At 41.9% G+C, this 25,059-nt stretch overlaps 1 protein-coding gene across 4 annotated transcripts in view; it reads right to left on the reverse strand.

The window, feature by feature from the left end:
* BCL2 (BCL2 apoptosis regulator) overlaps positions 1-21,285 on the reverse strand; it is a 125,585-nt gene extending 104,300 nt beyond the window's left edge. For 2 of the 4 annotated variants that reach the window (XM_005300859.4, XM_042860601.2), the window contains exons 1-2: positions 20,812-21,027; positions 19,397-19,943 (exon numbers count right to left, since the gene is read on the reverse strand). In XM_005300859.4, the coding sequence (XP_005300916.1) occupies positions 19,397-19,943; positions 20,812-20,888 (624 nt within the window). In that variant the 5' untranslated portion in view covers positions 20,889-21,027. Of the gene's footprint in view, positions 1-19,396; positions 20,147-20,811 lie in introns of those variants that run through there. The other 2 variants (XM_065584838.1, XM_005300861.4) reach the window with 2 other exon arrangements.
* Positions 21,286-25,059: the final 3,774 nt, after the last annotated feature.

Consider the following 25,059-nt stretch of genomic DNA (forward strand, 5'->3'; position numbering starts at 1 on the left):
GGGTTTCTGCCAATCTGACCTGGGGGGAAATTCCTTCCCAACCCCAAATATGAGCGATCAGTTAGACCCTGAGCATGTGGGCAGGACCCATCAGCCAGACCCTGGGAAAGAATTCTCTGTAGTAACTCACAGCACTCCCCATTTAGCATCCCATCACTGGCCATCAGAGATATCTGCTGCTAGCAATTGCAGATCAGTACATGGCATTATTGGCAGTCTCATCATACCTTCCCCTTCATAAACTTATCAAGCTCAGTCTTGAAGCCTGTTAGGTTTTTTGCCCCCACTACTTCCCTTGGAAGGCTGTTCCCAGAACTTCACTCCTCTGATGGTTAGAAACCTTCACCTAATGTCAAGCCTAAAACTTGCTGATGGCCAGTTTATATCCTTTTGTTTTTGTGTCCACATTGGTGCTTAACTTTAATAACTCCTCTCCCTCGCTGGTATTTATCCCTCTGATGTATTTATAGGAGGGCAATCATACCTCCCAACTGCCTTCTTTTGGTTAGGCTAAACAAGCCACGCTCTTTTTGAGTCTCCTGTGAATATGGTAGGTTTTCCATTCATCAGATCATCGTCTGCTTTCTCTGCACCTATTCCAGTTTGAATTCATCATCTGTCTTAAACATGGGAGATCAGAACTGCACACAGTATTCCAGATGAGGTCTCACCAGTGCCTTTATAACGGTACTAATACTTCCCTATCTCTACTGGAAATACCTCGGCTGATGCATCCTAGGACTGCATTAGCCTTTTTCATGGATACATCATACTGGCGCTTAGTTATTCTGTGATCAACCAATACACGCAGGTCTCTCTCCTCCTCTGTCACTTCCAACTGACACATCCCCAGCTTATAGCGAAAATTCTTGTGGTTAGTCCCTAAATGCACGACCTTGCACTTTGCACTATTAAATTTCATCCCATTTCTATTACTCCAGTTTACATGGTCATCCAGATTGTCTTGTATGATATTCCAGTCCTCCTCTGTATAGGCAATATCTCCCAATTCTGTGTAATCTGCAAATTTTATTAGCACAATCCCACTTTGTCAGTATTAAAAATGTTAAATAAGATTGGTCCCAAGACTGATCCCTGAGGAACTCTACTAGTAACCTCCCTCCAGACTGACAATTCACCTTTTAGTATGACCCGTTGTAGTCTCCCCTTTAACCAGTTCCTTATCCATCTTTCAATTCTCATATTAATCCCCATCTTCTCCAATTTAACTAATAATTTCCCATGTGGGAACTGTATCAAATGCCTTACTGAAATCCAAGTAGATTAGATCTACTGCATTTCCTTTGTCTAAAAAAAATCAGTTATCTTCTCAAAGAAGATCAGGTTGGTCTGGCACAACCTACCTTTGTAAAACCATGATGGGTTTTATCCCAATTACCATTAACTTCTCTGTCCTTAACTACTTTCTCTTTCAAAATTTGTTCCAAGATCTTGCATACAATTGAGGTCAAACTAACAAGCCTGTAGTTTCCCAGATCACGTTGTTCCCTTTCTGAAAAATAGGAACTATAGTAGCAATTCTCCATCACAGATACAACCCCCGAGTTTACAGATTTATTAAAAATCCTTGCTATTGGGCTTGCAATTTCAATGCTGGTTCCTTTAATATTCTTGGATGGAGATTATCCAGCCCCCTCAATTTAGTCCCATTAAGCAGTTTGAGTTTGACTTCTACCTTGGATGGGGTAATTTCTACCTCCATATCCTCATTCGCCATTCTGCCACTACAGGTCTGTCGCATCTTACGCTGGGGTTACATTCCGCAGTCAGCGCGTAAAGCGAAAATCATGCATAGTCAAAACGACCCTTGAAAATCCCTTAAATCACCCAAAAAGTACAGTTTTGTGTATACAACCCTGTACAGTACTATGTATTGTATACAGCAATGTACAGTATATAATAAAGACTACATATGCAAAATATAATTTTACAGTATTTTTAATAACATAACTGAGAGACAGAAGAATGAAAGAATAAAAAATGAAAACAGTACAGTACTGTAAACCTGAACAGTCACCAGTCACCCTGGATATTCTTGCTAGTCTTGTACTGTACACACTCCAAGGATTAGTCTTCCTCTTCCCCCGACAACACTATCATTGAGTCGTCAGGGCTTGATGTCGCTCCAGGAGATGATGGGCCGGGCTTGGGTGACCGAGAGCTAGTCGTAGACCAAGTGGTTGGCTCTGGTTCACCTCAAGAAGTTGATTGTGTAGGCTCTGCTGCTGCTGGTTGTTTTTTCTTTAAAAACATGGTGATTGGCAACTGTCGCTATTGTCTCTTGAGCTCCTCAAACATTTCTTGGTACGGTCTCAAATCATCCGTAATACTACGTGTGGTTTTGAGGCTTCGTTCCATAGAAGGATCATATTCAGAAATTAAATCATTCAAGTGTTTCACTGCTTGGAACACTTCAGAAAATTTATGAAGATTCCAAGTTGCTGGCTCTTCCTGTTCGTCATCATCTTCGTCTTCTGTAGACGATTTTATCAGTTCCTCTAACTCTTCGTTAGTCAATGTTTCTCTATGGCTCTCAAATAATTCCTCAATTTCTTCCTCGAGGATGCCGATGAAGCCATCACCACCCACTTGCCTGGCCACCTGAACAATGAGTTTCACTTCTTTGTCAATGGTCGGGAAACCCTTAAAATCATTCACACAGTCTTCCCATATATCAAGTATCAGGGGGTAGCCGTGTTAGTCTGTATCTACAAAAACAACAAGGAGTCTGGTGGCACCTTAAAGACTAACAGATTTATTTGGGCATAAGCTTTCGTGAGTAAAAACCTCACTTCTTCGGATGCATAGAGTGAAAGTTACAGATGCAGGCATTATATACTGACACATGGAGAGCAGGGAGTTACTTCGCAAGTGGAGAACCAGTGTTGACAGGGCCAATTCAATCAGGGTGGATGTAGTCCACTCCCAATAATAGATGAGGAGGTGTCAATTCTAGGAGAGGAAAAGCTGCTTCTGTAATGAGCCAGCCACTCCCAGTCCCTATTCAAGCCCAGATTAATGGTGTTGAATTTGCAAATTAATTTTAGTTCTGCTGTTTCTCTTTGAAGTCTGTTTCTGAAGTGTTTTTGTTCAATGATAGTGACTTTTAAATCTGTAATAGAATGACCAGGGAGATTGAAGTGTTCACTTACTGGCTTATGTATGTTACCATTCCTGATGTCCGATTTGTGTCCATTTATTCTTTTGCGGAGGGACTGTCCGGTTTGGCCAATGTACATGGCAGAGGGGCATTGCTGGCACATGATGGCATATATAACATTAGTGGATGTGCAGGTGAATGAGTCCTTGATGGTGTGGCTGATGTGGTTGGGTCCTCTGATGCTGTTGCCAGAGTAGATATGGGGACATATGGGGATATAGTCTTCCCATAGGTTTCTCCAACATTCATTGACTGTTTCAGGCTTGATTGCATCCACTGCCTGTTTAATATAAGTGATGCAATCAGCAATGTTGAAGGACTTCCAACACTCCATCACATTAACATTGGGATCAGCATCCATAGCGGTAAGGATCCGTGAGAATGTAAGCCTGTACATGGCCTTGAAACAGCTTGGTCGAGAGGTTGGAGAATGGAGGTGGCATTGCGGGGAGAAAGACGACTTCAACGTTGTTATGCGCAAATCGGAGTGCCGCAGGGTGACCAGGAGCATTGTCTACGATCAGCAACACTTTAAAGTCAAGTCCTTTCCCTTCAAGGTACTGCTTGACCTCCAGAATGAAACACTTGTGGAACCAATCCAGAAATAATGCTGCCGTCACCCAAGCCTTTTTATTTGATTGCCAGAACACTGGCAGGAGATTTTTGTTCTTGCCTTTTAGGGCACGGGGATTTGCAGCCCTGTTGAGCAAGCCCGGCTTTATTAAATGCCCAGTCGCATTGCCACAAAGCAACACAGTCACACGGTCTTTAGCTGCTTTGAAGCCAGGGGCTTGTCTTTCTGATTTCGAAATCTAAGTGCGGGTGGGCATTTTTTTTCCAGAAGAGCCCAGTCTCGTCAGCATTAAAAACTTGTTCTGGAAGATAGCCCCTTTCCTCTATGATTTTCTTTAATTGTTCGGGGTAGGCTTTTGCTGCCTCCTCATTGGCAGATGCAGCTTCACCAGTAGTCTGCACGTTTTTGAGGTTGAAGCGGTTCCTAAAACGGTTAAGCCAACCTTGGCTGGCTTTGAATTCCTTCTTATCAGAAGGCTGTCCCTCTTCGACAGGAGGTTTGAACAGCACATAGATGCTAAGAGCCTTTTCTCGTAACATGTTGCCATTGATAGGCACACGTTTACGGTTCATATCTTCCAGCCATAAGTTTAATGCCTTTTCAGTCTTCACTAAAGTCTTATCACACACTTGGCTCGTCACCTTAGCAGTTACTGGAGCACTTGATGCCATGGCTTGACGAATTTCTCTCTCTCGAATCTTGATGGCACGGATGCTAGATTCGTTGCGGCCGTATTTACGCGCCACGTTGACAACGGACATACCGTCTCTCAATAAGTCCAACACAGCCAGTTTTTCCTCCAGCGTTGGAACAGATCGCTGTTTCTTCAGTTGAGCACCAGATGAAGTAGGTGGCTTGCATTTAGGGGCCATGTTATACGAAAAATATGTACTGTATCTTTAAACAGTACAGGCACAGTAGAATCTCACTCAGCACAGTGAGATGCGCACAGTATGAGAGGCACAGGGGGACTGAGTACTGTAGTGGGAACAGCAGATTCGCTTCTCCCATCTCACACTCACTCCGGGGCATACGCACTATTTAAACTGTTCGGTTTTTTTTTTTCCCCCGCCAACCCTCCAGGGTTATTATAGGGGAGAACCTTATCACAGGCCTAAAGACATGCTGCTGCTGTCAAGTCCCCCCAAAAAATATTTTAGTGGGAACAGCAGATTCGCGTCTCACGCTGGTGGAATCGCCGGCACTTCCCCCCCACCGATCGCGTAAAGCTGAAATCGCGCATGTTAAATACGTCTAAGATGCGACAGACCTGTACCCCTAAATTCTTTATTAGCCTCATTAAAATCTGGGGCAAAGTATTTGTTTAGATGCTGGGCCGGGCCTAGATTATCTTTAATTTCCACCCCATCCTCAGTGCTTAGCAGTTCCACTTCTTCTTTCCATCTTATTTATACGGCTATATAACCTTTTACTATTGGTTTTAATCCCCTTTGCAAGGTCCAACTCTGCTTGGCATTTGGTAGTTCTCACTTTATCTCTACACTTTCTGACCTCCAAGAGGTAGCTTTCCTTGCTGATCCCTCCTATCTTCCATTCCTTGTAGGCTGTCTGCTTTCTCTTAATCACCCGTTTGGGATGCTTGCTCATCCAGCTTAGTCTGCAAATTTCCCTACACATTTTTCCCCCTTGCTTGGGATGCAGGCTTCAGATAGCTTCTGCAACTTTCAAAGTAATTCCAAGCCTCCTCCACATTCAGATCCTTGAGTTCTGTCCACGTCCTTAATTCCCTTAATTTTTTAAAGTTTGCCCTTTTGTAATCAAAGACAGTAGTTGCAGATCTATTTTTGGTTATCCTTCCACTTAGTTTAAACTGAATGAGCTCATGATCACTCAAACCAAGGCTGTCCCCTACAACCAGTTCTTTTATAAAGGTCCTCACTACTCACCAAAATCAAATCTAAAATGGCATCACCTCTTGTTGGTTCAGCTACTATTTGGTGAAGAAATCTGTCAGCTATCACATGCACGAAAATCTGGGCCCTACTATTAGTAGTATCACTTGTCCTCCAATCTATATCTGGGAAGTTAGTCTTCCATAATCACACATTTCCCAGTAGTATTTATTTCATTAAAAGCATTAGAGGTCTCTAGCCATAGCCAAATCTGATCCGGGGGGCGGAGAGGGGGGTCTGTAGCACACCCAGAGCACTGGCCCGGGGACCTTCTAGTAGCTTTCTTCCCCAAAGTGATTTTGGCCCAAAACAGACATGGTCTTATACATTCCAACACTTCTAATTTCTTCACACAGTCTACCTACCTCATCATTAATATACAATGCTACTCCACCACCTTGGCCTTCTGTCTTCCCTGAACAGCACATACTCTTAAAAACCTGTACTCTAGTCATGAGAACTATTCCACCATAGTTCTTGTTATCCCAATCCCTGGTTTCACTTCCTGCACTGGTAGTTCTAGTTCCAACATTTTGTTGTCCAGGCTCCTTGCATTGATCTACAATCATCTTCATTGTTGCTGCTTGGCTTCACCCACATTCCTCGCCCGATTGGGTACAGTCATTCTACTGCCAGTATCGCCTGACTGGTATCGGCACTATCTTTCCTGGTAACGTCCATTCTCCTACCCACTGCTCTTCCTTTCTCCATTGCTGTATTCTTTCTTACTTGATTTTCCTCCCTCTCAAAGTTAAATTCAGGTGTGGAGATCAAACGAGCATCTCCCAACCATCTGCTCCAAGTTCCTAGTTTAAAGCTCCTTTAATGAGTTGTGCCAATTTCCGTCCCAGAAGTCTATTTCCCGCCCTACTCAGGCAGGAGGAGTCCATCCCATGAGAACAGTCTTCTGTCCATGAATGCCTCCAAGTGGTCGAACATCCCAAAGCCCTCTTTATAGCACCACTGCTTGAGCCATCTGTTGATAGTCATAATCTTGTCTTGCCTTCGTTCTCCTCCTCTAGAGACAGGCAGAATCCCACTGGAGATATCTGAGCCTCCATTTCATTAAGCATCTTCCCCAGCTTGGCATAATCTCCCTTGATATGTTCCAGTGAGAATCTAGCTGTATCATTTGTTCCCACATAAAGGGCAATCAGTGGATTATTTCCAGCTCCCATTAGGATTCTCTTCAGCCTCTTCCAGAGGTCCACATCCTGTATCTTAGCTTCCGGAGACAGCACACTCTTCTGTTCTCCAGATCAGCTCCGGTGACAGGTCTGTCTGTTCTTCTCAGTAGGGAGCCCCCAGTCACATAAACCTGCCTTTTCCTGGTGATGGTGTGATTTTCCGGCCTTCCGCCTGTTCTTTCTTGCTGCAAGTCATCCTGTATCCTCCTGGGGTTCTGAACTCTGGGTATCTCCCCTGGCTCTTCCCCTCTTCTTACAGGAATAGCCGCTCATCTTTTCTTCCTTGCCCGCCCATCTTTAGTTACTGTCTGCTGTGCCCCTTCTTTATTTTCCAACTCAGCAAACCTGTTCCTGAGCTCTGTTTCTCCTTTACTTACTTGGAATCTGTTTCACCGGTTCTCCTAAGGAAAATGACGACTTAAGAATAAATACTCTTTCCTCTAGTACGAAATTGATAAAAAAAAGTTACTTAACCGCAGTAACACAATACAAGCTTTGCAATGTACAATATATTGCTGTAAAAAGGCATTTCACTGGACTATAGCCATAGGACCCAATCCTAATGTCATCACACAGGCAAAAGTCCCACGGGGTTAAATAGGAGTTTTGTCTGTACCAAGAACAGACAGGCCCCAATTCAGCAAGGTACTGAAGCATGTGCCTAATTTTAAGCTCATGAATAGCTCCACTGATTTGGTAATTAGGCATATCTTATTTGAGTGAATATGTCTTCATATTTTATCTAATTGTACCTGAGATTTACTTATTTAGGAAGCAGATTTGCACTAGTGGAGGAGCATGTGTGTGCGTGCATGCAGATGTATTGTGTGTGTACCGCTAAAATAATGTAATTAGTTTTATACATGTATATAAGGCGAACTGAAAGGAAGGAGAGTTTCCTTTGTTAAATGTTTACCAGGAAAGGCCTACTCATGCACAAGGGAAAGGCCTAAAGCTGCAAACTATAGCACTAAAAATTTTCCATGGATTTTCCAAATAAAAATCTACAAAACAGCAAACCAACCTCCAAATTGACCAAAATAACTTGTTTTTCCATTCGTTGGTAATTTCCTCTACCTGCTTTGCTAAACACATTGCATTATTAAGGCTGGAAGGATTTAAATATAATTATATTGAAACAGTTAACCTTTTATTTTTCTGCAGTTCACTGAGTTAAACTTGGTCAATGGTCACTTTCTAATCTGTCTAATTACTTTCTGGTTGTACCTACTGGCCAACCGCGGCAATGATGAATGTAAGCACTACAGAATATTGTTTAACTCCAAACCCAAAACTGCCATGAAAACCATTCTGTTAATATTAGGTCTTGTAAAATCTTTTCTTTTTAAATAAAAAAAGTAGACCTAAACTGCCTGGTAGCCTGTGCTTCTCAACATTGGTACGAGGCAGGCATATCAAGTATCCATTTCACGGTTGGGTAAACTGAGACAGAGAGAGAGATTAAATGACTGGCTCAAGATCACACACCCAATCAGTAGTAGAACCAAGAAATAAACTAAGGAATTCTGGCTCCCAGTCCCCTTCTGTAATAACTAGACCACAGTGCTTTAATATCTCTTTGGGGGAAAAGGGGATCGTTTTCCTGGATTACATATGATTTCTGTACATAAAATCATACATATTAATAGGGTGAAATCCACTCATACATAGTGGTGATGAGTTATCTTTTCTTATTAACAAAACATGGTAACCAACTCTTCACTCATTTTATTTCTAACATGGAATGATAGCATTCTTTTAATGTATCACTATTCCTATTAATTTTATTAATTAAAATTTAAATAATAAATACATGTGTGAGTACAACAGCAAATTCAATAGTGTAGATGCTCTTACAAAAGAAAATGCCTTTAAAATTACAATTTTAATAAAATTCTTTTAATGCCAGTAAAAATCTCATCAAGATGTAATTCAATAGCCCACAAATACAATACTCCTGAAAAGAAGCCGCAGACTCATCCCCACTTCTTAACATAGTTTCAATAGAAGAGTTGCTATAGCAAGGCCTCATATTTAGAGATTAATACTTTTACAAAATTCTATATTTGAGTAAACTATGAAGTAATCATAGTCATTCCCACACCATACCAGTGGTCTATCTAGTCCAGCATCTTCTCTCTGACAGCAACTAGTACCAGTTACTTCAGAGGAATGTACAAGAAACCACATAATGAATAATGATGGACTAGCCTACCAATAGAAGTTTTTCCCAAACTTCATCAGTTATTGTGTGATTTATCCCGATTCATATGGGTTCATATCACTTATAAGCAATTTTTATCCTGTCTAATGTAAGGCCTGGTCCACACTAACCCCCCCACTTCGGACTAAGGTATGCAAATTCAGCTACGTTAATAACGTAGCTGAATTCGAAGTACCTTAGTCCGAACTTACCGCGGGTCCACACGCGGCAGGCAGGCTCCCCCGTCGATGCCGTGTACTCCTCTTGCCGAGCTGGAGTACCGGCGTCGACGGCGAGCACTTCCAGGATCGATCCGGGATCAATTTATCGCGTCTAGACAAGACGCGAAAAATCGATCCCAGAAGATGGATTGCCTGCCGCCAAACCAGGAAGTAAGTGTAGACGTACCCTTAGTGTGGATGTTCTCATTATTCATATAAATCTTTATTGAATCCAACTAAGCTCTTTAACACACGGATATCTTGTGTAATAGATTCACACATTTTAAGGCCAGAAGGGACGATTGTGATCTTCTAGTCTGACCTCCTGCATGAACGCAAGTCATAAGACTTTCTGGAATTAATTCCTGCTTCAAGTCCAATAGCCGTGGGTGAAGTAGAGCATATCTTTTAGGAAAACATCCAATCTTGATTTAGAAATGTCAAGTGACGGAAATTTCCCTGGTTAGTTGTTGCAATGATTAATTACCTATACTGTTAAAAATGCATGCCTTATTTCTAGTAAATTTGTTTAGCTTCAACTTCCAGCTATTGGGTCTTGTTATACCTCTGTCTGTTAGATTGAAGAGCCCTCTATTATCAAATTTCTGTTCCCTATGAAGGTACTTAATGACTGTGATCAAGTCACCCCTTAACCGTCTCTTGGTTAAGGTAAATAAATTGAGCTCCTCGGGTATCTCTTTATAAGGCATGCTTTCTAATCCAAGCACCAGAGGTTAATTATGCGTTGTATAAAAAGTATTTGGTTAAAGTAAATGGTTAAATTTTGCTGTATCGGAAACAGTTAAAATTTAACAATTGCTTAAATAAGGTCTACTCGTGCTCTCACTGAAGTCAATGGAAAACTCTAAGTGACTTCATTTGGAGCAGGATTGAGCCCTAAATGAACAGGTGCATTATGCAATGTATTTTTTCCTTCTTCTTCAAATCATGTTTGTTTGATACTTGCTAATTTGTAAAATACAGTCAATTACAGGGAGCTTCCCAGTCAGTGTGAATTAGCAAGATTCTTCTGCATATAATTCAAGTTGCAAAACAACAACATTGGTAAAAACCAGCTACAACTTGGACATAGCACACCTTCCAACAGGAAAAGGAGGAGGAATGCTAGATTCCTGGGTGCACTTGGAAAAGTTATCAAGCTTCATGTTTTTTTACAAGCCAAATAAAAATCTGATCATTTATGAAACCAAATGCCAGAGCAGAATAAAAATTCTCCAAACTGGTTATCAGTGTCTGTGTGCGCCAAGAAGGTCTAGATGTTATCCTGCTGTGGAACAGATTTATAGCACCATACTCCTTCATTTATCCTATTATTGTGCATGGAATGAGAAACACCATCCCAGTACTGCCCTCAAAAATAATTGTATTTTGTTGTCACTGAGTAACAACTGCCTTCTCAGTTACAATATTTATTAATATTTGATAAGGGACCAGCACCCACTACCTTCAGAGAGAAAATGAAGAATTAAGTTTATATTCCAACCAGTGATGGAAAATAATAGAGAAAAGATTAAGAGCCTGATCCAGGGCCCACTGATGTCAACTGGAATCTTTCCATTTACCTCAGTGGGCACTGAGTTAGGCCATAAGTGCCAAGTGAATTAGTAAATGCTAATTTTCTGGCTGTCTTTGTATGTTGTTGCATGATGAATAAACCACAAGCCAGCTTGGTGTAAAACTGATGTGTGACCAACATAATGTAACAAATGCAGTTACTCTTAATTTATACCATTGTGAATAGAAAATAGGACCCATGAGTTTAGCACTCCATGGACCTGGTCCAATGACTAACATCAGTGGAAATGTTCCCATCAACTTCCGAGAACGTTAGACACGTTCCATGAGAATGCCGTACAATTAGATACTCTAGCTAAGCCTTTGAATTTCAAAATACACTACATAGCTGAAAAAGTCTTCCAAAACATTTAATATTAAGACAGTTCTGTTTTCTATCTGCAGTGTGCTTTTGCTGTTTCTTTGTTTAGAGTTGCTAAACTACTGCTACAAAATGATTCACATATTTAAGAATGCTTCTGTGCATGTACTGAGAGGTAAAAACCTCTAAACATGCGCCACCCACACACACTGTTTCCCAGGGGGTTCATCATTCAGCTGTCAAGCTGTATGAACTTAGATGGGAAAGACTAAGGGGGGGGGGGGGGCGAAAGGTTATGGCTGTGGCTTTTCTAGGGCTCCTGCTACTTTGTGACTGTTGACACTTAAACAGACGCAGTTCCAGTCTCTTAAGAAACGATTACTAGAAAGCGTGACTATAAATCACTACAGAAAGTTGGAGACTCTGACGAGCAGTCAATTAGAGCTAAAGAGGAGAAAATACAATTTACTAAAAGCAGAACAAAATCATAATCAAAATACAAAGCTCTCACTAATAGAAAATTGCTCCAACACTTGACAAAATGGACTTTTATCAATATGCAGCTTTACATTACGGAATTAGTAAAAGGGATGAAAATATAAGATTAAAAAAATCCACTTTGCTAAAGAAGATGTGTTATTTAATCAGATTTCTCACACTGTTTTTGATTATTGTTTTATTGCTACAGCTGTTGACTAAATTTAGGCAGCTATGGCTTATCTGCACAAAGCACAGGCCAAAGATTAATGTACTAGTAGTACATTAATTAGTAGGAGTAGTAGTAACAGTTCATTACTGTAACATCTAGATATGCAACGACCGGGGCCCCACAAAACTAGACATTTTACAAACACAATGGTGAAAGATAGTCCTGAAGATTTTATAGTCTAAGACAGTGTGACGACTCACCACTGCAACACCTCCTGCTGGTTATCCAGGGAATTAGCTTTTCCAGTTCTGGAGCGCCCTCTGCAGGCCAGTGTCTCGCTGCCCCTGGCCCCCGTGTCCCTCCCGGACCCCAGTGCCCCTTTACCCAGGGTTCTTCCCACTGCAGCAACCCCCCAATCTGGGTCTCCCCACTCAGGGGAACTCCCAACCCCTTATCCCCACCTCATCTAGGTGGCTACTGCCAGTCACCATCTAGCCCCCGTTCACTGGGGCAGACTGCAGAGTACACGCCATTCATCACTGGCAAAGGAGAGTTTGGACCTGCTGCCTTTGCCTACCCCAGGCTACCCCTCTGTAGCCCCAGTATCTGTCCTGGCCTTTATCAAGGCCTGCAGCCTGGGTGTTCTCCAGGCTGGAGCTCCCCAGCTCCTCTAGCCTTTCCCCAGCCCTGCTCCACTCTAGGTACCTTTCTCAGCTTCTAGGCAGCCAGTCCCTTCTTCCTCAAAAGCTAGAGGGAGAGTTCTCTCAGCTCCTGGCTTCCCTGGCCTTTATAAGGCCACCTACGCTCTGATTGGGGCATAGCCCCAGCTGTGGCTGTTTCCCCAATCAGCCGAGGCTTGCTGCTCTCCCTAGCAGCAGCCCTCACGCAGCCTCAGCCCAGGGCTGATTTCAAGCCCTTCAGGGCAGGAGCGGGTGACCACCCTGTTACAGCCAGCATTTCTCAAATACAGTCACTATCAGGGCTGGCTCTACCTTTTTTGTCGCCTCAAGAAAAAAAAAAAAAAAAAAAAAAAGCCAGCCGACGAATTGCCAAAGCAAAAAAAAAACCTGCCAAACTGCTGCCCCCCGAATAGCCGGAATGCCACCCCTTAGAACGTGCCGCCCCAGGCACCTGCTTTCTCGGCTGGTGCCTGAAGCCGGCCCTGGTCTCTATGAGGCTTTTCTTGTGACCACAGCCTCCTGGGCAGTGCTTCGGGTATGTGGGGGAGCGCACAAAGCAGAGCCTCTTCCCCAGGGTCACCAGAAGGGATTGGGCCCGCCCTCCCGCTGGAGCCACAAACGCCAGAGGAGCAGGCAGCCAGTGAGTTCTGCACCTTCCTGGGGATGGTGAGGCTCAGGCTTCAGCCCTCGGGTGGCAAGCTCCAGTCATGGGACTTTGGGCTTCGGCCCTGGATCCCAGCCACACAGCGGTGGGTGCTGGCTCTGGGCTCCCCCTCCCCGTCACCATTGTCCTTGATCTCCTGCAGCCTCCTCTGGCCCCGGGCTCTGACCGGAATGGGCTCACCTCCCCCCTTGTCTCCCTACTCACCTCCCCATCCAGTGCTTAATTTGTCCCCTAGCTTGCCAGGGCTGAGTAAGTCTGCTCTGAAAATTGATATTTGTACGGTAGTTAATATCACTTTTCACAGCCTCCCAGCTAGCTAGTAAATCTGCTATGAAAAGTGATATTAACAAACATACAAATATGTTTTGCAGCAGCAGACTTACTAGCTAGCATGCCTTTTTTTTAAAAAAGGCAACCCACAACAACAACAAAAGACCAGAATGTGCAAAGCACCTTATTTATGTTTCTCTTCTGTTTAGGTCAAGTAAAGAATAGAGAACTGTACATTATTTTTATTATTGAGTCTGAAAAAAAAAACCCTACATAAATAAATTAGAATGATTTGGACATGTATATGTGCATATTTATTTGTTTTTCCTAAAGTTAATAGAAGTTTAAGAAAAATTGTCATAGCGGCCACCAGCAAGAGTTGGTGGCCGCACTCTGAGGCCACCAAAAAACGTATTGTGAGAACCCCTGGTCTAAACAGACAAGTCAAACTAAAGGTGAGAGAGAAAACAGAGGCAATGGAGAGGAACTGATTTGACCAAGGTCACACAGCAGATTAGTGAATAGAAACCAGGTCTCCTAACTTCCAGCCCAGTGCCACATTCACTAAGCAATGCTGCCACACACACCTTTGCACTTTCCTCATCCTGGCCATTCCCTCTGTTGCATCATAGGATCCCAAGATTTGCTATAATTTATACCAGTATCAAGCAACCACAAGAGACCAAAACCAACACAGAGGGTTAAAGCAGTATTCCAGGCATGGCTCCCCCTTTTCTCTGATCGTATCCCCTTTTCCCAGTTATCCCAGCCCTGCACCACCAAAATGATCCACTTTATGTTGAGGTAGTTCTCCCTGGGGAGTTTAAAACCCCCTTTAGGGTCAGATTTCACCACTGATGCAGTGCAAACAGGCTGTGCCACACTGGAAAATCTGGGCCCTGACGTTTGGCTGCTGGGAAAATGTTCCTGCTTGACACAATTTCACATATCACTGATTGGGTCCTGTGACTCTTCTGCTGAATCAGTGCATTTACATTGCAGTATGTTGGCAAAGCAATTTGATTGGATTTACCATGCATTTGTGGATTAGCAAATTGTAGTCTCAATCCACATACTAAAAAACCACCAATCTTAAACTAGATATTTTTAGTTTACCACTGAAAACACAGCATCTCCAAGGACACATGTATTAATGCAAACACAGAAAAATAGTTCTCAATATTGTAACTAAGAATAAACCCATCCTATAAACCAGCTGTTTGAACATCACATTACTTTGCCATATGAAGGCAATTAACTACAATTGGCAATATAGCCATTTCCTAGAACAGTAGTACTCAACCTTTAAAAAGACATGATCAAGTTAAAAATCAACCATTTCTTTCAGAAAATATTTTACCTAACATTGTTATAAGTATAGCTATAATTACTATACATGAAAGAGATGAGAGAAAATTCTGTTTTTTCACATTGTTTACTTGTAGACAGTCCGTTTCACTGTTTCTCTTACAGAATTAGTTTCTTCTGTTATACAGGCCTTAACAGGATTAGTTTCTTCTTCAGCAAGAGAATTGAGAAAAATATTGTGATAAATAAGAAAATTTGATTGTAAAACCACAAAACCTGGCAAAGGACTCAGAAGGTTTCGTACCTGAAACTACTATTAATTTTTTTCTTTTTTTTTTTTGGTGGACCACATTTCAAACTGACAGTGTCCCTTTAACAGTCAAATAGTGATTTAGTCATTAAATGGAGTCAAAGTGAGGCTCAGAAGAACTCATCATATATTAACATTTCAAAAAAAGGATATCATAAATTGAGCAACAACTAATGCACTCATCAAAACAGCAAAGGGACAGATTTTGATAACCCTACCGCATAAAACCTTATGTTGCAAATTGTCTCACTGAAACCAACGGGACTTCTAAAGGACAACTCAACAAAGTAAGAATATCAAAATCTGGCCCTAAATAAATCTGGCCCTTCCAGTACAGCATTTTTTTTAAAGTAAATCAAAGTAACATTTTCCCCACCTACCTGAACTAACCATTAGCGCAAATAAGGATTAATCTCTCTCTCCCTCCCACCTCTCTATAATATGTGTGTGAGAGTGCCTATCTCATTCCATGACCCTCTGTTCTTTGTTTTTAATTCCTTCTTTCCCCCAAAAAAACCCTCAAACCCAAGAAGAGAGTCACCTGCTGGGCTATAAAAAAGATTGAGCACCACTGATCTGTAATTTAGTCTTTGGGCTCCATACTAGCCTATTAGAAATACATTATTCCAAAACAAATATGGTTATTTCCCAAAGGTACATCTCATTTAATATTCCCTAAATCAGACTCGTAACAAGCTATGCTTATCAGTATTCCACAGCAAGAATAGCAGAGATTAAAAAATAAAATAAAGCCATAAACTGGGCAATCGGAAAAATATATATTATACTTAATACCATGAAATTCTAGAGATGACCTAGTTCTCTTATTTCTTTTGTAATATTATTAAGATGTTTTTATCAAGTCACAGCACAATACTGTAGCATCCTGACCTGTGTTCAAATCTTTTAGTCATATTTATGTGCCACCAGAATAGCAAGGTAAAACTACAACCTAATGTAGGCAGTTTGGTAGACTTATTTTTTTAAGTCTTGAATATCAAAGCCATTAAACAACCTAAGCATTAAGACATCTAACAATCATTAAAAATTTGTAGTCCACAAGTTATATCCATTCCTGACTCCTATGTTTGTTTGGGTTTCTCTCTTTCTTTGTTTTACTTATGAAATAATACATGTAGGTCCTTTTGAAGATACTTGCTGGTATTTAATAGCTGTTTTTTGTTTTTTAAAGACATTTGCAGCCAAAAGCTTTCAGACCTGGCTACCAGAGGTACACTTACAAAATGGAGTAAGTGCAAGCTGAGCAACTTGTTTGCTGCATAAGACAGGTTTGTGACTGATCATTTGACCCTTACAGTTTGTGACAGTCTTCATAAACGATACATTGTAGTATCATAATACTACATATTGGACCACGACACTGTAAAGCAGAAGGCTGTAAAAATATGCATTTCATGTCCCCATGTGGTATAGAGATGTGATACACAGTTATGCTTAGACCACATGAAGTGTTCATATGTCTGCATGTGAGTAATTATTTATAAAGAGGCATTCATTATACTGTAATAAGGACATATGTTGGGTACATTGTGAATAACTGCCAGGTTGAATAGAATGCTTCCAGCACCTGGCAAGTGTCATCACACTATAAATTATGCCATGAAGCATGTTTTTCCTTTTACACATTTTGAAAAACAAATTCTATGAGAAGTGCCATCTTGGATTTCCTCCATCTGAAATGAGGATCCCAAAAGCTGCATTTGAGCCTAGAAATTTCTAACGATGTTGTTAATAAACATAGGACCCACTGGTACAACCTATTTTACAGAGATACAAATGAAAGTCTATGGTGTGGTGATAATTTGCATATCTTTTTACATATGTACATTACCAATATATACACACACACACACACACACACACACACACACACACACACACACACACACACTAAATGGTGCCACATTTATCAGAAAAAAAAAATCAGCAGTCACTACATGAAACTTTGATAAGAAGCATCTTTCCTTTTAAAGGCTACCATTTGAGTACTAGGTTATTGTATTTCTATATGTCAAGAAATCACATTAGTATGTTTGCATCATCTGGCCAAGATTTTTCATTCAAGTTTTCATTTGTATTCATTATTTATATTTTTTAAATAGACAATAATATGCACACACTATAGCATTAGGGCTTGATCCAAAGCCCACTGAAGTCAATGGAAGTCATTCCCTTAATGTTTGTCCTAATTTTTAAGATCTAAACAATTCTAAATGTTCTGCTATCCTATGCACAGCATAAACTGCTGTCCCAAGGAATGCGAAAGACTTGTTTAGAGAAATGTCATCTTCAAAGGCTATCTTTCAGGTCCCTATTGCAACTTTTTATACCATATTTATAACATCCAAAGCAAGTTGCTTTTCTTCACGTTTCAGTTAACGTCATTGTCTTAATCACTTGCCCTGAGAGAGTTTAACTTCAGAAGTAGAACACAAATGTGGTAGAATGCCCCAAATTCCTACTTTACCCACCACGCGTGTTCCCTAATCCCTTGGATGTAAAGCCCCTTGAGCTGAGAACCAGGTGTGTGCATGGGAGAGAAGGGAAGCTCTCAATAGTTAAACGGAGAAAATCACTGCAGGTAGCAAGCTTCAGAATATAACACTAAGTAATGAAAATGATGGCTGCTGAAAATTAAGTACAGTAACAATTTATACATGTTTTTAAAAATGAGTTTAATATGAGTTTAATAAACAAAATGCATTAAAAATGGTTATACAACAGATTTCTCTCATAAATATACCTCATAGAAGAAAGCACTAGGACCTATAGCTCCCCAGAACTATTATACTTTCTCCCTTAAAATGATTTATGGCAGCCCCTTGACCCATATGTTAAGTTTTCTGTTGCAATGTGTCTTTTGCTCAATTACACTCCTCCGATTCAGAAATATATTACAGGCATATCATATAAGATTGGGTTTATGCACATTGCAGGAATGAATTGAGATCAGGTGCTCGGGAACACAATTTAATACAGAAAATAAGGAGAAAACAACTTTCAATTGATAAAACTATTATTTGAGACAGAAAGAGATGAGGTTTGATTGTAAGGATGAAAATGATAGATTTTCCTTGCCTATAGTTGAATTTATCCCCATCTAAAACCACCTCAGCCAGAGATTTTTTATCCCTGGGACTCATAAAATACTACTTGCCTTTGGAATACACCAGGCTACAACAAATATCATGTACTCTCCAGAAAATTGTCACAGAAAGTTCCTCCCCAGGTCTCCTAGGAGGGCTTTATTCCTTCTAGCCTGAAAATGATTCAATACAAGCACTAGAAAGAGAATTTTAAAATTATTACTTTTAGTGTATGCCGTAAAATCTCATTCTAAATCTTTGCTGTTATAAACATGAGATGATACTCAGTTTTGAGCACTGCTCCATTTGATTGTCTGTAAAATCTGCTTATAGCATTCCGGACCAGAATGTTGTTACTAACATGCGCATACACACAAAACACACATGCTTTCCTTTGACCTACTACCTGCAACCTCATTCAAGCATTAGGCAGCACATGTCATGCATGTCTATAGCATCGTTCCTGGATATAACGTCATTACTTTCCTTTCCCACACTGCTCTGTGACCCCATTCTACCGTAAAGAGACATGTATGTATGATTTCAATGGTTAAAATACATTGAGACAGGAGGGAGAACTCTCACTGCACCAGCCAACAAAAAAGTGTGCGGGGGGGGGGGGTGACTTTCACCATCCTCTGCTAAAAGCTTGATTAACTGTAACCACTCCCGCACCTACACTTTAACTCCTGCATGACATGACATTTCAGAAGGCCCATACCAACAGACATGCTGATAAAACACTACAGCAGGGGTAGGCAACCTATGGCATGCGTGCCGAAGGCGGCACACGAGCTGATTTTCTGTGGCACTCATGCTGCCCAGGTCCTGGCCACCGGTCTGGGGGTTCTGCATTTTAATTTAATTTTAAATGAAGCTTCTTAAACATTTTAAAAACCTTATTTACTTTACATACAACAATAGTTTAGTTATATATTATAGACTTATAGAAAGAGACCTTCTAAAAACGTTAAAATGTATTATTGGCACGCAAAACCTTAAATTAGAGTGAATAAATGAAGACTCGGCACGCCACTTCTGAAAGGTTGCTGACCCCTGCACTACAGTAACACAAACCAAACTACTGCCTTACTTTCATTGGGATGAAGTATACTATGATTTTCATATTCTGTTCTATATAGGTGTCTATACCGCTTGCATCACTATAGTATGTGACCCCATTGATGCAGATTTTACTGTAATTTAAAGAGAAAGAAATACTGGACACATACCCAGCCTCCGTTGTCTTGGATCCAGTTGTGTAGGTGTCTGTTCAGGTACTCGGTCATCCACACAGCAATGCTGTCCACAAGAGGCGACATCTCCCGATTAACGCTCTCCACGCACATCACGCCACCGAATTCAAAGAAGGCCACGATCCTTCCCCAGTTAACCCCATCTCGGAACAGCTCCTCCACCACCGCCACAAAGCGCCCCCTGGCCGTGAATGGGGTCAAGTGCAGCTGGCCAGACATCTGGGCAAAATCTCTGTGGTAGCGGCGGGAAAATTCATCTCCAGCTTGGCACAGAGTCAAGAGAACAGCCTGCGGTGCTGGGCGCAGCCCATCACCAAGGGGTACGTTACTAGCAGCAGCCGAGCCAGGGGGCTCAGGAGGCAGAGACACCAGCCCAGCATGGTCAGATGAGGTCCCAGCAACAGTAGGGGGAGAGAGATTTGGAGAAACTGGTCCTCTGTTTTCATTGGCAGCCCAATCGTATCCCCTCTGTGACAGTTTGTAATGGATGTACTTCAGCACTATCTCCCGGTTATCATAGCCTCTTCTCCCAGGATGAGCCATAATTTCCAACAGGGAGCAGCAAAGAGGAGGGAGAGAGGAAGAAGAGGAGCAGGATGAACCCAAAAAAGTAAAGCAGCCAATAATAATAATAATACCACCAAAAATTATAATCCAGTTATTGTATTGGATGCGGTTTCATTCATGATGGTATGAGGAGCTCTCAGGTCTCAGAGGTACTTTCGTCTTCTCGGTTTGAGATGCACAGTATAAATAGATTTAAAATGCTGTAAGTATTTTATTTCCAGAAGCACATTATTTATTATATATTTATTTTAGAAACATTTTCTTCTTGATGCTGATATATATATATAAATATATATATGTATTTAAAATCTCATACTTATTCAAAGCCAAGTGCATATTTCCCCTGGGTGCTGAACTAACACATGTGAATGAAGGAGCTGAAGAACATATACTGTAAAAACTGCAATTCAAATGATTTGCTCAACAGCCTTAGATGATCGTTAATCCAATGGACTTTAAACTAAAAATCTCAAAATTCTTTCTTTTTTGTTTTTTAATTACACAATGTAAATTTCCTGTGTAAAGTACTTACTTGGACTATAAATATGTTCCTCTGTCAAGTTTCCTTTTAAAAAAAAAATCACAAGTCTTCAAACACGTTAAGTTCTGGTTGCTTTCATGCTTCAAAAGATCAAATCTCCAAGGGGACAGGAAAGGGACCAAAAAAAAAAAAAACCACTATGGATTTTAAAATTTATTTCCCCGACTTCTGTTAAACAGACATCTCCAAAGACATGTCAAAGATCAGAATATCCCGCCTCAGAGCCCAGGAAGGAGAACAACCCAAACCAAAAGCAAAATTATGAAGAGCAGATGAAACACACCTTTGACTCCAAGCTCTTGCAGAAGTGCTGTGCTTTTCCCTCCAGTGCAACGTACAGACACATGCAATTAAATACATGTAGTTTCATTCAGACACTGATCTCTAGGCAGAGCCCAACGCTCCCCCCTCCCCCGACACACACCCACACACACGAAAAGGGAGCATCAAAATTTTGACTTTTGCCTAAACTCCAGGGAACAAATGCATTTCCACAGCAGCTTTGTTTGTATAAAAAGCAAGAAACCCCCCCAGGGTGCAGAGGAGGGAAGGGGATGGGGGCGTGTGTGGAATATTATTCATACAAATTAGGACCGCTGCTAGGAAGTTGTTCCCCCACTACCCTCCCGCCCCAGCACCCCCAGCGCAGACAGCCGTGCAAGCCCCCCAGGCAGAGCAGCCCCCTCGTCTTTCTGCAGTGGTGCTGCTGAAGCGCCAGTCCGTTCCGTGTAGCTGTGGCGGCCGGGGAGGCAGAGTCACAGCGCGGGTGCAAGAGAAGGAGGGAGGAGGAGGAGGAGCAGAGCCAGTGGCGGGGAGGAGAGCGGCCGGGAGAGGCCCGCACAAGAGGGGCGGGTTCCCTAGAGCTCCACCTCGCTATTCATTCAAGAAACTGGGGAGAGGAAGGAGAGCCCGCCGCCTGCTCGCCACCATAGCCGTCGATGTAGCCCTGGCGGGGCGGGCCACATGCCCCGTGCGTGGCCGGGGGCTGCCTGCTGGGCTTGGGCATGCTCAGCTCGCCCTGCTGCCAGGCAGACGCTGGAGAGGACGCGCCTTGGCTAGGAAGGGGCTGGGGGGAGAAACGCACCGGGTGGCTCCTTGCTGCGGGGCTCCCCTGGCCCTGGGGCAGATTCATGCCTGGGGTAACTTCGCGGCAGGCCAATGCTTCGCTGGGCTCCGTGGTGCGGCGCCCTCCCTGGGCCTGCTCCCCCTCACACCAGTGCCCCTGCAGCCGGGCGGCTCCCCCGCTGTGAGCGCAAAGCCCGGCCCGCTCGCGCCTTCCCAGCTTCTCCTCCCCTGAAGCCGGCCGAGGCGGGGACAGACGGAAGACGCAGGCCGGCTCCTTGCGCGCCGGCAGCTGCGGCTTTTCCCGCGCCTGCAGGCGGGGGACGGGATGGGAGGAAGCGGCCGCTGCTGCAGATGGAGCCAGACGGGACAGCGGGGCCCTAGGAGGCTGTGGCAGGGGCTGCTTCCTGCGCAGCCCGGGACGCCGCGCTGAGCCCCGCTGCGAAGACAAAGGCGGCTGACTTGCTTTGAGATAGGTTTAAATAAAATAGGTACAAAAATAGTCCGAACCAGTTCCAAAGTTGTGGTGCCGGCAGAGATGAAAAGAGGCCAGTTTGTTATTGAACACCCCCCCCCCCAAATCCCAGGCTAGCCATGTGATTAGTTCAGGTGTAGACGCTTCTAGTGCTTCATTTGTAATGAAAGAGAGAGGTGCTGGGGCTCAAGCAATTTTTTTATTTTCATAACTGACACTGTGAACCCAGAGGCAGAGGGCTATGAACTGCCAAGCCTAGAGGTGCCCGGGCTCAGCCCTGGCACAAATTAAGCATTGGGCATTTCTTTCCTCACTAATTTTTGCATTTTCCACTTGCACTAGGATTGAAGGGGAATTGCATTTCTGAAGCCCTCCTTCAGAGGGAAAAGCCCTGCTGGGTAGAGTAGACAATCCTGTGATCATTTTTGCTCATGGTGCCCACTCATCAGGATTAAGGGCTGCAGAGTGGGTGGTAAAGACTCAAGATGCCACTAACAAATTGGGAGAGATAGCAACATGGGAAACATTGTATTGCAAAACACTCTGTCACATAAAGAAAACCTTTCAAATTATTGAAATGTTCATTGTACTGTATGGTACTTATGACCTTTTTGACCTCCCTTTTCACTGGCCTGTATGGTTTTCCTTTATTGCTCCTTTGGAAATATTTTGGGGGCTATCACATCTAATTTTAGGCCCCTGATGTGCAAATCCTTAGTCCTGGATGTTGTGCTTACTACTCTAATAGTCTGGTTTAATGTACTAACCATCACAGTTAGCATTATGCCCTATAGTAAAATGTTGTTAGCTAAAGCCCGTAGGCCCTGATCCTGCAGAGATTTACACACATGCTTAATTTTGTGCACGTGAATAGCTCCACTGAGGTCTGTGGGACTACTCACATATATAAAGTTTAATACATGCATAAACCTTTGCAGGATTGGGGCCTTGGTTTGTACACAACCTAGATTCTTAGATTGGGGGGCAAGGGAAATAAAAAATTTTGAGAATAAATTAATTTAGAGGCTGATCCAACACACACTAAAGGCTACAGGAATCCTGCTGGAAAATGGGATAAGATGCACCAGTGAAAAATCAACACTACTATTTTTTTTGTCTATATCAGTGCAGCTACACTGTTGGCTGGACACTGATGGTTGAAATTAGGATAAATTCCCAGTGTAGACAAGGCCCAAGTTAAATCAGGATTGAAGGTACTCAGCATCTCTCAGTATCAGGCCATTAGCATCAAAGGACAGAAACTGATTGCTAGAATTTATAAAATGTCATTTTAAAGGATTTTCATGTATCTGAATGCAAAATCTTTTTAAATCCTGAAGAATTAAATGCAAAGTGTTAACTGGAACATTACCCACTGTGAATCTAGAGGGGGAAAATATTTGAAACTTAAGATGAGAATTTGAGAGTATTCTTCCCATGGATAGGGAGTAGAAAGTACATTAATGCTTTAGTCACTATGAGGGACTGAAATGCAAGGCTGCTCATAAAGGTTTACCTAAATTCCAGGGGGAAAACAAAGCCATGGCACACATAATTATTTTAAAATTAGGGGAGGATTTTTATCATTTTTTCCCTTCTATCAGATTCTGAAGCAATGCACTATGATTCTTTAAAACTCACCTGTAAATTCCATTGTTTTGCTTTCTATTCAAAGCATGCTTGTCTTACATACTCACAATTCCACTGAGACTACACACACGAGTAAGAAGAGAAATATTTCACTTCCATAAGTGTAGGACCTGCCAGTGTCATAGTAGATAATTTCTTTCATTGTGCACACCTGTGTGTTAGTAATGTGAATTGATTAGCTTATTTTTGCAAAAGATTGTGCATGGATAATATGTTATAATGCACCGAGGAGCTTCTGTAGAAACTTACAAAACAGCATCATGCAGCTGGATTCAGTTCTGTCAGTTGCTATAGTGAAAGAAACTAGATAATCTTTTAGAGAGACAAAGTGGATGATGTAATACCTTTTATTGGACCAACTTCGGTTGATGAGAGAGACAAGCTTTTGAGCTTGTACAGAGCTCGTCTTCAGGACTGGGAAACGTACTCAGAGTGTCACAGCTAAATACAAGGTGGAACAGATTGTTTAGCATAGGTAGTTAACCCATATTTCAAGGGACCATTCAAAGTGAAATGGCTGGTTAATACTGATCCCAATCGTGGGAATGAAAGGGGGGAGGAAGACAGTTGGAGGGGAAAGTTGTTAATGGGTTATAGATTGCTGTAATAAGCCATAAATCCAGTGTCTGTGTTCATTTTTAATTATTTTTAATACCTAGCAAAGTTATGAATTTAAGCTCCCATGCTCATCTTTTGAAAGTGTTATGCAGTTTTCCTTTGAGGATGAGGACTGATGGGTCAAATATAGAGTGATCGCTTTGAGAAAAATGGTCACTCACATTGTTCTACTGATCCACTTTAAATTCACTTATGAAAAAAAGTTTTCTTACCACTTGTTGCCACCTAGTGGCTGCTGCTCACTTAAGACATTTTGAAGTCACTGTGGCTCTTGGGGTTTATTTTAAAGGGGCACTATCAAATTAAAATCTGGTTTCAGATACTAGCCATGACCCTGAACACCTCTGCTATGTTTTGGGCCTCTACAATAACATTTTTCTTTATTCTCTCTGGAACTGACTATATAAGAGGGTCAGTGACGCTGTCTATGCACAAAGTGTGGTCAAATATACAAAGTAAACAAACAGGGGAAATATAGAAATTTTATTTTCTTTAAACTCATTTTTAGAATATTTATTACATTTAAAATAGTAGGTTAAACAAGTCAGACTGCTGGTGGTTTTTAAGCTGTTGCATCCCTCTAATATTAGTGTTTTTCAGAATAAAAATCTAGGAAGAAATAATATTATTTAGGAGAGACAATCAGTTGTGTTTTTATAATTCTTAATTAGCAACAAAACTTGAGAGCCCTACATACTAAAATGGTAGCTAAAGTGTTATAGCAGT

This window comes from Chrysemys picta, chromosome 2 (assembly GCF_011386835.1).
Source record: "Chrysemys picta bellii isolate R12L10 chromosome 2, ASM1138683v2, whole genome shotgun sequence".
Classification (NCBI taxonomy): Eukaryota; Metazoa; Chordata; order Testudines; family Emydidae; genus Chrysemys; species Chrysemys picta.